Here is a 13589-nt window from a genome sequence, read left to right as displayed (position 1 = left end):
CTTGCTTCCGGTGGGACAGAGTTACAAATGTTAACAAGAGAACTCAATTTACATTCCCCGAGCAACTAATTGGAGCTGGGACAAAGACGGCAGGAGGTTTTTTTTCCCACTTTTTCCCAATGGAAATCACAAGTGGTATTGAGGTTTTTTCTATTGGTTCACATCCAGCAACTTGCAGTGTGTTGTTGGATTGTGAGTCTGCTCACCCGTGCTACTCATAATCTGAAGTATTTCGCAGCTCCCGCACTGGCAAAGAATGTATCAGTGCTGTTTCTCTATGACCATGTTAACAGCTGGGACCAGTGCTGACACCTGGACTGGCACTTGAGCTCATCGCTGTTATCACACTCACTGCCATGGTTTAATAGTGAAATGATAGAAACTATAGGTCTTTTTGGTGAGTAGAGTGGAACTTAATTGAAACAAAAGGATTATTTAGTCTGCAATCGACTGGCGACCGGTTCAGGGTGTACCCCGCCTCTCGCCCGTAGAAAATGGATGGATGGATTATTTTGTATACCTTCCTTTGCAGATTTCCTTACCTAAATTGAGGGTCTAAGGAGAGAGGGTATATGGCTTTTGTTTTTTCAGCGATAAAGAAAATAACAAAATGGTAGATTACTTTCCCAACAGCCCCTGAACACAATACACACACAGCATTGGTACCACGTCACTGCGTCATGGCGCCTTTCAGCAAATTGTAAGTAGATGCGAAGTGTCGCGCTGCCTAAGAGAAATGGACAAATGCTAACTATTTTGTTGAAGTAAAAGATAAGCCAGTGTGTTAGTTTGTTAGTTAGTTTGTGGGGACACGGTTGCAGTGATGACAAAGGCTAATCTCCACCATCATTACAGCCAGCAGTTTTCAGAGACACATTCTGACAGAGACAGTGTTCTGCAGGCAACTTTTGTGATGAGCGAGCTAATAGCTAAGAAGCTAAAACCTCATTCAGAAGGAGAATTTGTGAAGGAGTGCCTTGCAGGTTGTGGAGCTGCTATGACCACACAAAGTAAAACTGTTCCAAAGTGTCTGTTTGTCCAGAATAATTCATAGAGATGAAGGAAAACCTGATGTGGAAACTCAGTGATAGCAAGTTTCTGTGTGACTTCATGGTGGACATTACGAAACCTCTCAGAGCTGAACCTCGAGCTCCAGCAGCTTCTCAGCTCTCTGCTTTCAAATGTGACATCATTTGAAGTGTTTTCCTGCTCCGTAAGAACAAAAGCTGCTGTGACATCTGAATATGCTGCTGAGTGTGAAAACTTCTTTAGACCTTTAGTGAGAGGTTTCAGGAAATGAAAAGTAATGTGCTGATGTGTCTGACAGCTTACAACATGAAACCATTAAACTGCAAAGCAACAGCCTGCCACTGTGAGCAGCTCTTTTCAAAACTGACTCTTGTTAAGACTACTGAGGACTGACTGACCCAAACCTGGAAAACCAGCTAAGAGCAGCATCGTCATCATCTCTATCATCTGACTTGAGATGCCTTTGCAAAGAGAAGGAGTTCATATGTGATGAGGGCGCCACTGAGTATGGTCCTTGAACCATATTATAAACATTTAATTGGCCATTGATAGGAAAAAGGTCCCCGCAGACCTCCTTCCTGTGTGTGTTTGTACCATGGGCCTCTACTGGGTTTAGTAAAAGACTTTCCATGTGGATGATTCCATCTTCTTGGACTGGACTACAAAAGCCTGTTTTCTGCTCCCATTGTGCATCATTAGTCTGTAATCGCCACTTCCATCACACATGCTACTTGTAGCAATTTATCAAATGAGTGAAGTGCTGAAAAACTGACCTGTCCCTCAGACCTGTTTCTCCGCAGTGTCGAAGATTGAATTTTTACAAAAGAAACTCTTTGCCATATCCTCCAATTTCCATGCTTCTCTCATTTGCTTGTGTTTCTGGATGCATACAATGCGACAGGTCCAAAAATACCAAACGTACAGGCAAAATGTAACAAACATGTACAGTAATGGTGAAGTTTGTGCTGGTTTTTGCATCACAGAAACATTGGGCTCTCAAAAGAGAATATGTTGCAAAGAGCTCATGTCAGGATGACTATACATTTATTTTGACTAAGCAGTTAAGTTAAACTTCTTAGATGAGATTTTGTGGAGAAGACTTGCGCCTTGGGACCTTGAATGTAATTGCACAACAAAGCCATTCTGTGTGACAAGGTGCTGGAAAATTAGAAAATGCAGGTGCATGAAGAGAATGGGAGGGAAAAAAAACACCTTACCTTCATGCAGCTTAACTTGGGTGTTTTATCTTTCTATTTGGACAATGATAAAGCAGACAAGCTAACAAAGATGGATCACAGAGCCAAAAACTCCAATAGTTGGGAATTGAACTGTGGTCCACATTGGGGCATTCATAGAATGACTGGAGAGTTTACATCCCAATGGACTACCTCTCACAGTCTCTCACAGAGCTGGAATATTGATTCAGTTTTACTTTGATTTATGTAACTGCTATTCACCCCTCGCCCAGCATTGTCCCACCTATATCAGTGAAAAAATAAGGCTTGTAGACAGCTGGCTATTCACTCAGTGAAAGAAATAAAACTGCTTTTACAATTCATTCCCAGCTCTTGTGTATAACATGCAGTTCTGTGTCCTTCATGAGCTTTTCATTTAATATCATTAGTCACACAGGTGGCCTTATTACATTCCCCTCACTGTGCATTTCATCTGCATTAGTATAGCTGTGACCAGTGTAGCCTGAGTCTTGATAAAATTCTGCTGCTGAAGAAAAGTTTTCTTTCCTTGCACACAATAAAGCCAGCATCAGTCAAGGACACTTACTGTAAACAGCATTGATTTTCAAATGTAGTACCATCCACATCATTCTCATTGTCGATGGAGAGCATTGCTTTTCTCTGAAATGTATGCGCCATTAATCGCTGGAAAAAACCTTCAGATAAGTCAGATAACAGAGCTATAAACATGCCTTCACACGATTTTGAAGTTTGCCAACTCACAGAACTCGTTTTGAGTTCCAGATGAAAGAATTAGACGACAAACAGCTGAATTAAGTCAGTCTCATCAGTTGTGAACGAGCAAATGACCCAGCGGTTGTACTCAAATTGTTTACTGGATTAAAGGTAGCAATACCACACTACAGAGACATATGGAAGTGTCATCACTACAACAGTCCTGTAATAAGTCCCTCCTTTACAGTGGTTCTTTTAATTGTGTCTGCAGAAGAGGTTTTGATTCTGTGGTCATTTCATTGTGTGGAATTTTATTATATTGTTAGGTATTTCCCATATTTTGCTCCTTTGTATACAGTATATTATGTGAATATAGTGGTCAAAATATTAAACATTTCAGAAATAACTTTTTATATTATGCAGTCAAATATAGCAGTACCACAAGTGGACAGCCAGGAGTCAAAACACAAACAACTAAAGCAGCAGTCCAGGCAAAAACTCATAATTAAGGTAGCATTCATTTCATGGCTGTAGTATTGGATTGCATCAGATGACATCATACAGGTGTTTCTATGTTGCTGGTCACTTAGGGTATTTTTATGTTGCACTTTGTAGAAGCACTTTGACTGTTGGGTAGTTCAAAGACTTACTTAACACTGAACCCCATTTTTATTACACTATTAATTTATCCTGGTCCCAGTCTGCATGCAGAAGTCTTTCAACAGAAGTTATTTTCCATTTTGCAAAGAAAGAAACTGTTGTTCTGTCCTCTAGACACCCAGAAATCTGTGACATTCCTGGCTACATTTAAACAGAGACAAAAAAAAAACGTCAAGCACGTACAATGCAGTGGTATTTCAATAAAATCGTCAAACAACTGTACATACCAACAGTACCTACACTGTGCAGATGCCTGAGAAATCAGGAAGGTTTTGAGTTTAGCTTTGAATGTAGATATAGTTTTTTAAAGCTCACAGCTCATTGGGCACGTCATTCCAGAGGGCAGGTCCACGGTAACTACAAGCACCTTTACCAGCTCCAGACCTTATTGTGGGTCCAACCCAAAAGCCATTGTGGGGAGACCTGAGAGGGTACAGTCAGTGAGCAGGTCAGAAATACTATTGGAATGGGAAACCAATGAATTGAGTTAATCATTGAAGTAATGCACCGTTAAGGTGAATGAGCTCTGTATGAGTTGAAGCCTTCCTATTGAATGTTTTGATAATAGAGTGAGAAAAGCATTGCAGTAATCTAATCTGTTCAAAATCAATGCATGAACCAGTTTCTTTCATTCAGTTTGTGATATAAACCTTTCTGTAAGGCAATGTCATTTTCACCCCCCAGTCACAACAATGGAGAGTAGGGAGGTGTAATCTGCAAAGACGCTGACATATAGAGAACACGCACCAGAGAACAGCACTGCTCCTTTAATACACATAGTTTACAATGTAAATCAGTGGGTTTTTTTGTAGTTTGCAATGTTGCGACTGCGGCCATCACGAACTCCATCTGGAGTGAAGCAGTGTAAAAAAACAAGGTCTCACAAAAAAGAACTACTCAAAAGATCAGCTGGATTACCTCAGAATCTAATTAGCTGCTCTGCTTGAGTGAACGTATTCAGTTCACTGTCTCTTCTGTTTGCTACTCTGAGCAGACGATGCAGAAATACACACCGGTCCATGGCACTGTTGTATGACAGCCACATTTGCTCCATCAACAGCAATAAATGTTTATTTATTTAAGAGCTTTCAAAAAAACATTGGCTTTTCTTATGAAAGACATATTTACACCTTGTATTTTGGCAAAGGAAGCCAGCGGTAGGACACGACGCAGCCCTGACCAAGCTGCTTCTCTGAAAGGCTCTGGCAGCGGCTGCGTGGAGAGAGACAGTGAACTTGGGATGTTTGCAAAGTGAAGTTCAGTCAAATTAATCATTCTGTCAGACAATGAGAGCAGAGCACCCCAGGGCTAAAAGGGAGACAAGGCCTTTCAGCAAGAAGAAGAATACGCTGCTACTGTATATGTTTTGGGCTTGTTATTCATTTTCGCTAAGGGAGGCGGAGGCGGGGGCCGGCGAGGGGGGGGCGGTTATGTAGTGGTGTGCTCTCGCTCTCTCGGTGCCAGGGAATATATCTGTCGTTCCGGGGAGCCATTTCCCATAAGAGGGGATAAATGGATGTAGCTGAAGGTGAGGACAATGCAGGAACATCACATTTAGAGGCTTATTCATCAAGTTCATAGGTGGTGTCAGGCCTCTGCCAAATGTTGCATTTTCAGAGCACCCTTGTAAAGGAACTGTTACTGGCCTTGCATGCATCCCAACACTCATCATATCTAATTTGTGTCTCCATGTGTATGCTCAATATACATAATAAAGGGATGCATTTACTGCTCAGCTTTGTTATTTTTTATATAACTGTTCCAGTTTAAGGGAAGCTGGACCAAGACCAACCCCATCTAAACAATGTCTTAATTGTCCTTCAATGTACTTAGCTCTTTCCAAGGTTCAGATTTAAAGCTAAAGGCTTTGCAGACTGGAATCGCCTCCCTTTAATTGTGAGCTTGTGAACTCAGTCGCTGGATTAGTTTTTCTCTCTTTTTGATTTTTTTAATTAGAATGTTGAATGTCTGGTCTTAAGCCCCCTGAACCTCGATACATGTTGGTCTCACGTCTGAATAACCCCAGAAAAAGAAGAGTTCTCATATGGTAGATCAGTCTTTCTCTTATTTGTCCTCTTGCTGAGAGAGCTTCAGATTAACTGCTCACAGTGTGAATAACCAGCAAAATGCTACACATACAGCACGCAAGCAAATCTAAAAAAAATCACAGCATGCTAAGCTTGACCACTGTTGGACTGTATACAATGAATAGATTATTACTTTGACAGTGTATTAGAGAATCCTGCTTGCTCAGACTCGTGACAAGCAGGACCGAGCACCTTTCGTGCCACAACTTCACATCATTCCTTTCCAGCTCAGCACCGCTCCTCAGCCACAGCAGTTACAGAGACACGGGGTTTGAGCTCCCTCTCGCACGCCAGGTCCCAAATACCACACATTGCATCAGTAATAATCCTGCCATGTCTGAATAAAGCCATTATGGAACATTTACGCAACAGAGACCAACGTTTGAATGCCAGAGCCATGACTTTAACACAGATGAAGCCAGTAATATTGCAGATTCCTTGCCTTTAAAAGCCTTTGATATCAGAAGGTTTATTTTGTTGGCACAAATTACCTCAAGTAAATAAATGCACATTTGAGTTCATGAAATAAATAAGGGTGTGCATTTATAGCATTGTTTCACAGTAGCTCTAGAGAGTTGCTATGCTTAAAAACCATTTCCATGTTTCCCAGAAACATTTGTCTTAATATGTGACAGCCGAGCTTTTGTGTTTAGCGTTTGCCCACGACTGCTTTGTTAACACAGTGATTTGTTTAGTTTAAGACGTGGCGTCTTCCATAAGCTGCTCCTTTGCGAGCTCTGTGAAGTTCACAGATCTGTATCTTCAATAAGTGTAACAGAGTGGGAAAATATTTTTACAGTTTTCCCCGGAAAATGCAAAATGAAAGGTTTATCCGCAGAAATCGGATAGAATGTGATCACAGTGTGTGTCACATTCTCCATGTTGTACCATGCACACAAACCTCCGGCCTTGAGAAGGTAGATAGAGATGCTTTTCCTTATTACGCCTCCATCATGTACATCTCCACTTTTCATGCATACCCACTTTCTCTTTTTATTGCTTCCTTTCACGTCTCAATTTATCTTTCAAATACATGCCCAGCGAATTGTCACATGCGTACACAGAATAGTTCCTCTCTCCCCCCTCTTCCGTGCCTGTGGTTGCAGGAAACGTGTCTCAGTCATGAGCATTATCCTGATACCTTCTGGATGTGCTTGTGAACACGGTGGGGGCAGTCATGGTGATGTATGGCTGTAATCCCGCCGCTGCAGCATGACATGGTTGTCAGTTGCTATGGGAGACGAGATGATTTATATTCTGCAGCTCTGCTTATGGCCTGATATAAGTGATGTTAATGTTCAAGGCCCGATCCTGCATTCTTGTGCATTAATGATTGGGTCCTGCTACTGATTGGAACAAATGAAGATACTGGCTTGACTTTCATTATTTTAAGAAAACTGTTTGTAATGATAAAATACTTTTAGGTCTACAGCCGTAACCAAAGTAGAAGGGAGGGAGATTATTTATTCACTCCAAGTCATGTTCACTAAGAATCTGTGCGCTTCATGCTGCACGCTGCTGGATCTATAATTCATGTGTTAAAAAAGAGGCCGATTGGTCCTTTAACACAGAGAGAACAGCCAGACCGTTCCACTGTGGTGCATGATTAATGTTTCTTCTTCCTCATATGTCCCATTGTGGTTTCATTTACATGTCCATATGCTGTGCTTTATCTGCCACTCACTATTTGTTGCGGTTGAAAATACGTTAGGTCGTTGGTCAGTGGAGCAAGATGCATGCATAACGTTTGATAGGCTGTGCAGTGCATCAAAATGATAAACCTTCATACATGGCTGACTTCGTCAGGCAGAGGAGATGACCATTATTGATTTGAGCAGGGGATAAGATTAGTAAATGAAAGAAAATCTATATAGATAATATACTGGGCTTTAAAGGAACACTGTGTTAATGCAACATGAAAAAATACTTGTGGCAGTATTACCATTAGCTTCACTGAAGTGTTTGAGCGGTGTGTTAAACCTTATGGAAGACTGATTCCAGTCAAAAAAAACCAGCAGAACTCCAGGAAGGCTGGCTCTTTCCAGCCTCTTGTCACATTCATTTCGGTTCAGTTTTTACTTGTAACTAAATGAAAATGAGTAAAACCTAAAAATCCCTTGACTCGCCACAAAGTTGAGTGACAGCTTAATGATTGTTTACAACCTGTACACGACATGAGCAGCATGTGTATCTGGCACATAATAACAGCTATACCCTGCATGCTAATGGATGGCGATGTCAGTCAGTCAGTCAGTCAGTCAGTCAGTCAGTCAGTCAGTCCACCGCTTTGGTCTGGATTAATTGCCTTGAAATCCTGCACAGACATTCCTGATCATGAGGCTAAATCGTAAGGACTTTGGTGTTCCCCTCACTTCTCCTCTTCCTGTGAAATCCTGTGAAATGTTTCATCCTTTACGACATGGACATTGGACATTCATGGTTCCCAGATGATGAATCAGATGACAGCTGAGATGCACTGTAGAGTGAAATGTCTTAGCTGTTGTTGGATGAATTGCCATGAAACCTGGTTTGCAGTCTTGTTCACAAGCTACTAGCTGCTAATGCTGGAGGACCCAGTTCAGAGCTATTATGTTGCTAAAGTCAAATTATTCATGTTCATGTACATTAACAACATAACTCTGACTCCTGACACACTAAACGCTGTCTAACTGAAGGAGAGTCGATGCTTTATTGGTCCGTTTGTGATCAGAGACTCATGTTAGAGACATAATGACTGAGAACCATGAATGTTTATCAGCAAAGGCTGATATAATCTGCTGTTGGCGATGTTTGTCATTTTAAAAGGAGGTCCATGCTGAGCAGGCTGCTACCTGACTGTGTTGCACAAATGAATGTAAAGAGCAAGGACAGACTAGAGGTATGATAAGAGGTTGGATGGCCTTTGAGCTCAGTGAATGTCAGTCAATCTGGAAGCAGATCAAGGTGACAAACAATGAATCACCAACAGTTTTGATAATCAAGTCTTCATCATTTTTCAAGCCAAAATAACAAAAATGGACCTATTCCAGTGTTTGAAAAGCTGATTTTCTCTGCTTTATATCGTTATATATTGAATATATTTGAGATACTGTTGATCAGACAAAAAAAGCAGCTTGGCTCTGTGCTCCTAGAAATACTGAGAGGCATTTTTTGCTATTTTTTGCAGCAGACTACACTTGAATGAATAATCACCGGTAAAAATAATGATAAGTTACCGCCTGTGTTGACTTTTGGCGAAGCAGCTTTCTTCCTCTAAACAGAAATAGATGTTGTGTCTGAATGAGTCGAGGTTGTGACAACAGTTGTAATTATTACGAATTATGCATAAATCGTGCTCTCTTTATTGTCAAAGGGGGACATTTTACAAGTGCTAAAAAATGAATAATGTGAATGACAGAATGTTGTCCTTCTAAATTAAGTTATGCTGTTTGAGACTCCCAGCGTCACTTCATGATCTCTGAGTCATGCAGATCATGTGCTAATGAATGTAAAAGTGAAAGAATTCAGGCTGGGAAATCATTGAATTTTTGATGAGGCACTAAGCATCGTGAATATATTTATTTTTCTTTTTATTCTTTTTATTAGACAACAATGAGGTGTCAACATTTCTCAGATTCAAACTCTGCTCCATTTCCATTATAAATGCACTGTTCTGCTTGGCTCATTGCATCACCTGAATGAAATCATTTTAGGTGTCGCGCAAGATCTTTGTACTACAAAGAGGGAACAAAAATTGGTTAAAGGTTTGACACAACGGGGGAAAAGTTGGAGGGCTCTGGAGTCTGCCAATAATATGAAAATATATGAAAATAATAAGATGTGCTGTATATTCAAGTGAGCGGCCTTCACAATCATCAAACACAGAAGACTTCAGCGTGACTTCTACTGTGTCGCTATTTTTGAATAGATTTTGCATTAAAGTTGTGCCATTTACTTTTTTTATCTGGGGAGGGTGAGCTGTAGATCCACTTTGATCTAACACCGGAGACTTTGCTTGCTTCTCTCTCCTGTCATCTAATATAATATTAATATTTATCCAATATTATTCCTGATTCTGTCGCTAAAGTAAACAAAAATGAGATGTGGGGCCACCCTTTGATCAGAAACTGAGGACTGTAATTTCCTCTGCTATAGGAGTAAATAGCACAGTTTTTTCTGTGTGCTTTTAAAGGTGTGGTGCTGAACTACCCTGAGGCATGCTTTAATAAAGCACCAGGGACTGCATCCATATGAATAAATGTGTGTGTGTGTGTGTCGTTGCAGGTATGGTGAACTACAGTGAGGTGTCTGGCTACCCCCTCGTTCAGCACTGGAGTCTCCGCTCTGTGCTGTACCACGTCAAACTCAATCAGTGGGTCCTCTCTCAAGGTAAATCACTCTGCGCTTCTGGCAATTAATTATATATATCATTTGTTATTACTGATTGTTTATTTATGCTGGAGGAGGCCACGCTCAGGGCTCTGTGGCATAAACTCTCACGCTCTCCGTGGAGAAAAACAACGCTGTCAGCTATCAATTATTTATCACATTGTAATTAATATGACACATCAAGGTTAGCAGCTCATCATAACAGCTTGGGTACTTTAATTTTCCTTTTTGATCAGCGTGATTAACAGACTGGCAAGTATTCAGATCTTGAACTTAAATATTCTGTAAGGACTCATTTTGGCTGTTTTGACGTGCTGAACTTGCACTCCGTTGTAAGAGAATAATGTGCATGCAGAAAACATGCCTGCAGATGAGCACACATTTCTAACTCAGTTCTCATCAGCAGCAGAGGCATTTTTATGGTAATAAAGTGCTTTATACCATATAAAGAGCATCACCACAGGGCACGTTGCCGGTTGTGTAATGCAGTGCTAAAAGGTTCAAGTTTGGTCCATTATATCAAATTAAACCCTTGTTGAAACAGTCAATTATGGACTAATTGTGATGGTGCTGTGCCGCTGCAGTGCTTGAAGAACCCAGAAAGGCAATAAATGGGTGAGGGTCAAGTTCCCTTTAATCACAAATTAGCAAAGTGTCACTTCAAAAGGCTACAAACTGAAAAGCTGCTCAAGAAGCACAACCAAACAAGAGGGACATGGAGCTGTAAGACACAGCACCCACTGACTGTTCTAATTAAACCTCAACTCCTCTGTTAATGCCATAATAAATTTTAATATCCAGTAGGCACACAGTTTTCTACAGTGCCTCTGAAGACATGCATCCAAACAAAATGAAAATAAGCCAGGATACACATGATTTGTTACTCTGGATATCAAAAGTTTCAGCAGTTCACTTAACAGTGGCCTTTTCAGAGCACGCTGACCCTGGTTCTCATCATGGTGAGCTTAAGTTCAGTTACTGCTGCACAGCACAAACACACAGCTGTTACAGCCGGTCCAGAAGGAATGAATGTTTCCTTAATGGGAGACAGAAAAGCCTTAAACAGATTTACAGATTGTGTAATGGCAGTAAGAGATGAGGGAATGTCAGTGTGGCGAGTGATGATCAAAGACTGGTGGGACGTGCTGTGTCTACATCTGCTGTCATGTGCAACATTCACACTTTGCTGTGTATGTTTTTTTAAATATGCATGTTTTTTTTGTTTTTTTTTTTACTTCAGTTTCATATACAATTTCAAAACAGTGCCACAAAAATAACCTGCTAGTTGTTTCTTCATCCCTTTTCCAGCAGGCTTCATACACCTCCAGCAAAAAAAAACAAAACAAAAAAAACATGCAAATGAATTCAATAGGATGGGTAATGTATGCATGTACAGGGTTCCCCTGCTGTAAAAATTAGGGCTTTGCAGCCTTTAACTACACAACAGTGCACAGTTCATCAGAAAATGAACTAAAGTTGAACTGGAAGCAATGTATTAATATTATTTCATCTAGAATAGGAAAAAGAAGAGGTTGAAATAATTGACTAAATTAAATTTTTATATTACTCCATGTCACAAGTTATTCCTATATAGCACCCCTACAGTGTTTCAAAAGGTGTATCATTTATAAAAGAGATTTCTCAGAATTAGAGCATGTCCACACTTTGATGCTTAGATTTATAATTGCAACATTTCTTTCCATTTCAGCCCTCCAGCTGTGTTTTTCTGCCCCCAGAACAAAGCTTTTCCAAACCAGTCTCCAGAGTGTGTCAGCCTTAAAATGCTGACTTGGTCTTTCGGTGTGTACGAGGTAAATGGAGCCCTTTGAGGGTCGGGGGCTTCGTGCTAGTTAAGTTAAGACGTCAGCCGTTAGTCGCCTCTCGCTTTCTTCACAAGCGTTCATTTTAAATGTCAGTGTAGCTGAATACACAGATGATCTCAGAGAGAGGGAGGAGGCTGAACAGAGGTTTAACAGACTGACAGCTGACTGTCTTGTCCTGCACAGTCACAGTGAATTGAGTGGCAGTGAAGTCAGGAAGACTTCTTCCTGCGGTTCTTTTTCTGTCATCACACACAAACCGGGAACAGTCATCAGCTTTGACCTGCATTTTCCAGACCTTTAACAGCCCAATTTAGCCTTTCTTACTGCTTTATTTTAAATACACATCTGCAATGCCAGTAATGAGGTAATAAGAAAACAACTGCATCACTGTTGTCTGTTGTTATTTTTACTTACATTTGTTGTGTACCCCTCAGAAAAACCCACATGGCCCTTGCAGCATCTTTCCTGGCTGTGTGATTAATTCCTTGTGTTTTCACCTGTCAAAATTTTGCTGATATTTTATATTTTATTTTCATGGTATTTTGCAAACAAACAAACAAGCAAAGTCTACTTTGTGACACAAGGAAGAAAAGAGACGTTGCCATGAAACACTAAGCAGGTCTGACTCATTTTCATACGTGCTTTTATTTATGAGACTTTTTTTAAGACTGGGTTTGATATCATGGGACTGTCACGTGCAAATATGATGACGGATATTGCAGCAGATGCAGATGGATGGATTGGTGGATAGATAGAAAGGAGGTCATGCAGGAATATGTATTCCATTTTATTTTCCTTGTCTTTTTCTCTGTCTCCCTGATAGCCTGTCACGTATCACAAAGCTTTGTATCCATACCAAGACCAAGGCATTCTGACAGTGCCTGCCATGGAAACTTCACAGAGTAAGATAACTGTGGATAGGTATTTAGTCAAGCAATACTTCCTCTGAAGGCTGCTCCTGGCTGCTGACACGTCAGGGATTATACTGAATATTTCCTGACGGGTTTCTCAGCGCTAAATGTATTATTCTATGAAATCTGCCTTTTTCCCTTTTATCCGCCTCACTAACATAACTTGACTTGTTCTGTTGGCATTGTTTCAGGGTATAGTAAAACCTGTTGAAATATTACATTCAATCATTCTGCCTGGCTGGAAGAACAGTGTCATTTCCTAATTTGGATTTTTGTCATGCTATAAGTGCATGCATTATTCATAAATGCATCAGAAATAGTGTCCATTCTGATAAGTGCAGCTGCCCTACTGTAATACAGCCATGCCACCTCCAATGCATTTCCAGTGGTGCTGCTGCAGTTTGAAAGTGGCTGCCGTGTTTGCTGAGGATACAGTTTCTATTTTCCCTTCACTCAGGAGCGACTCGGCAGCCTCCGTCTTTTTTACTCCCATTTCCCACTTTAGCTCATCATATTTCAACAGCTACCGGAGGGGTGAGGCTACTGATTTTTACATCTGAAAGCAAAGCCCCCATCGCTCATGCTCGCTGCCGCTCTCTGTCTCTCACTTCACTGGCCTCCTAATTTAATTTTAGAGCAGAAGTAAGAGCAAGCGGAGCGTGAGCGCTGAGATATTAATACTGCTTCTCCTGGAAATGATAATGATGAATTGCTATTGCACTTTTGCTTTCAAATATTTGCTGAGAGAGAATCCCAGCGAGCACATGGTCATTTTGTTACAGTGTGGTCAATGTATCATAT

The 13589-nt window shown here is 40.7% G+C and overlaps 1 protein-coding gene across 6 annotated transcripts in view; it reads left to right on the top strand.

Annotated features, from left to right (window-relative positions):
- The window catches only part of astn1 (astrotactin 1), a 370801-nt gene that overhangs the window by 207362 nt on the left and 149850 nt on the right, over positions 1–13589 (top strand). For all 6 annotated transcript variants that reach the window (XM_070974412.1, XM_070974410.1, XM_070974416.1 and 3 more), the window contains one exon: positions 9950–10054. In XM_070974412.1, coding sequence (XP_070830513.1) covers positions 9950–10054 — 105 coding nt within the window. The remainder of the gene's footprint in view (positions 1–9949; positions 10055–13589) is intronic.

The sequence above is a fragment of the Chaetodon trifascialis genome, chromosome 11, assembly GCF_039877785.1.
Source record: "Chaetodon trifascialis isolate fChaTrf1 chromosome 11, fChaTrf1.hap1, whole genome shotgun sequence".
NCBI classification, from domain to species: Eukaryota; Metazoa; Chordata; class Actinopteri; order Chaetodontiformes; family Chaetodontidae; genus Chaetodon; species Chaetodon trifascialis.
This window is presented reverse-complemented; position numbering and strand designations above follow the sequence as displayed.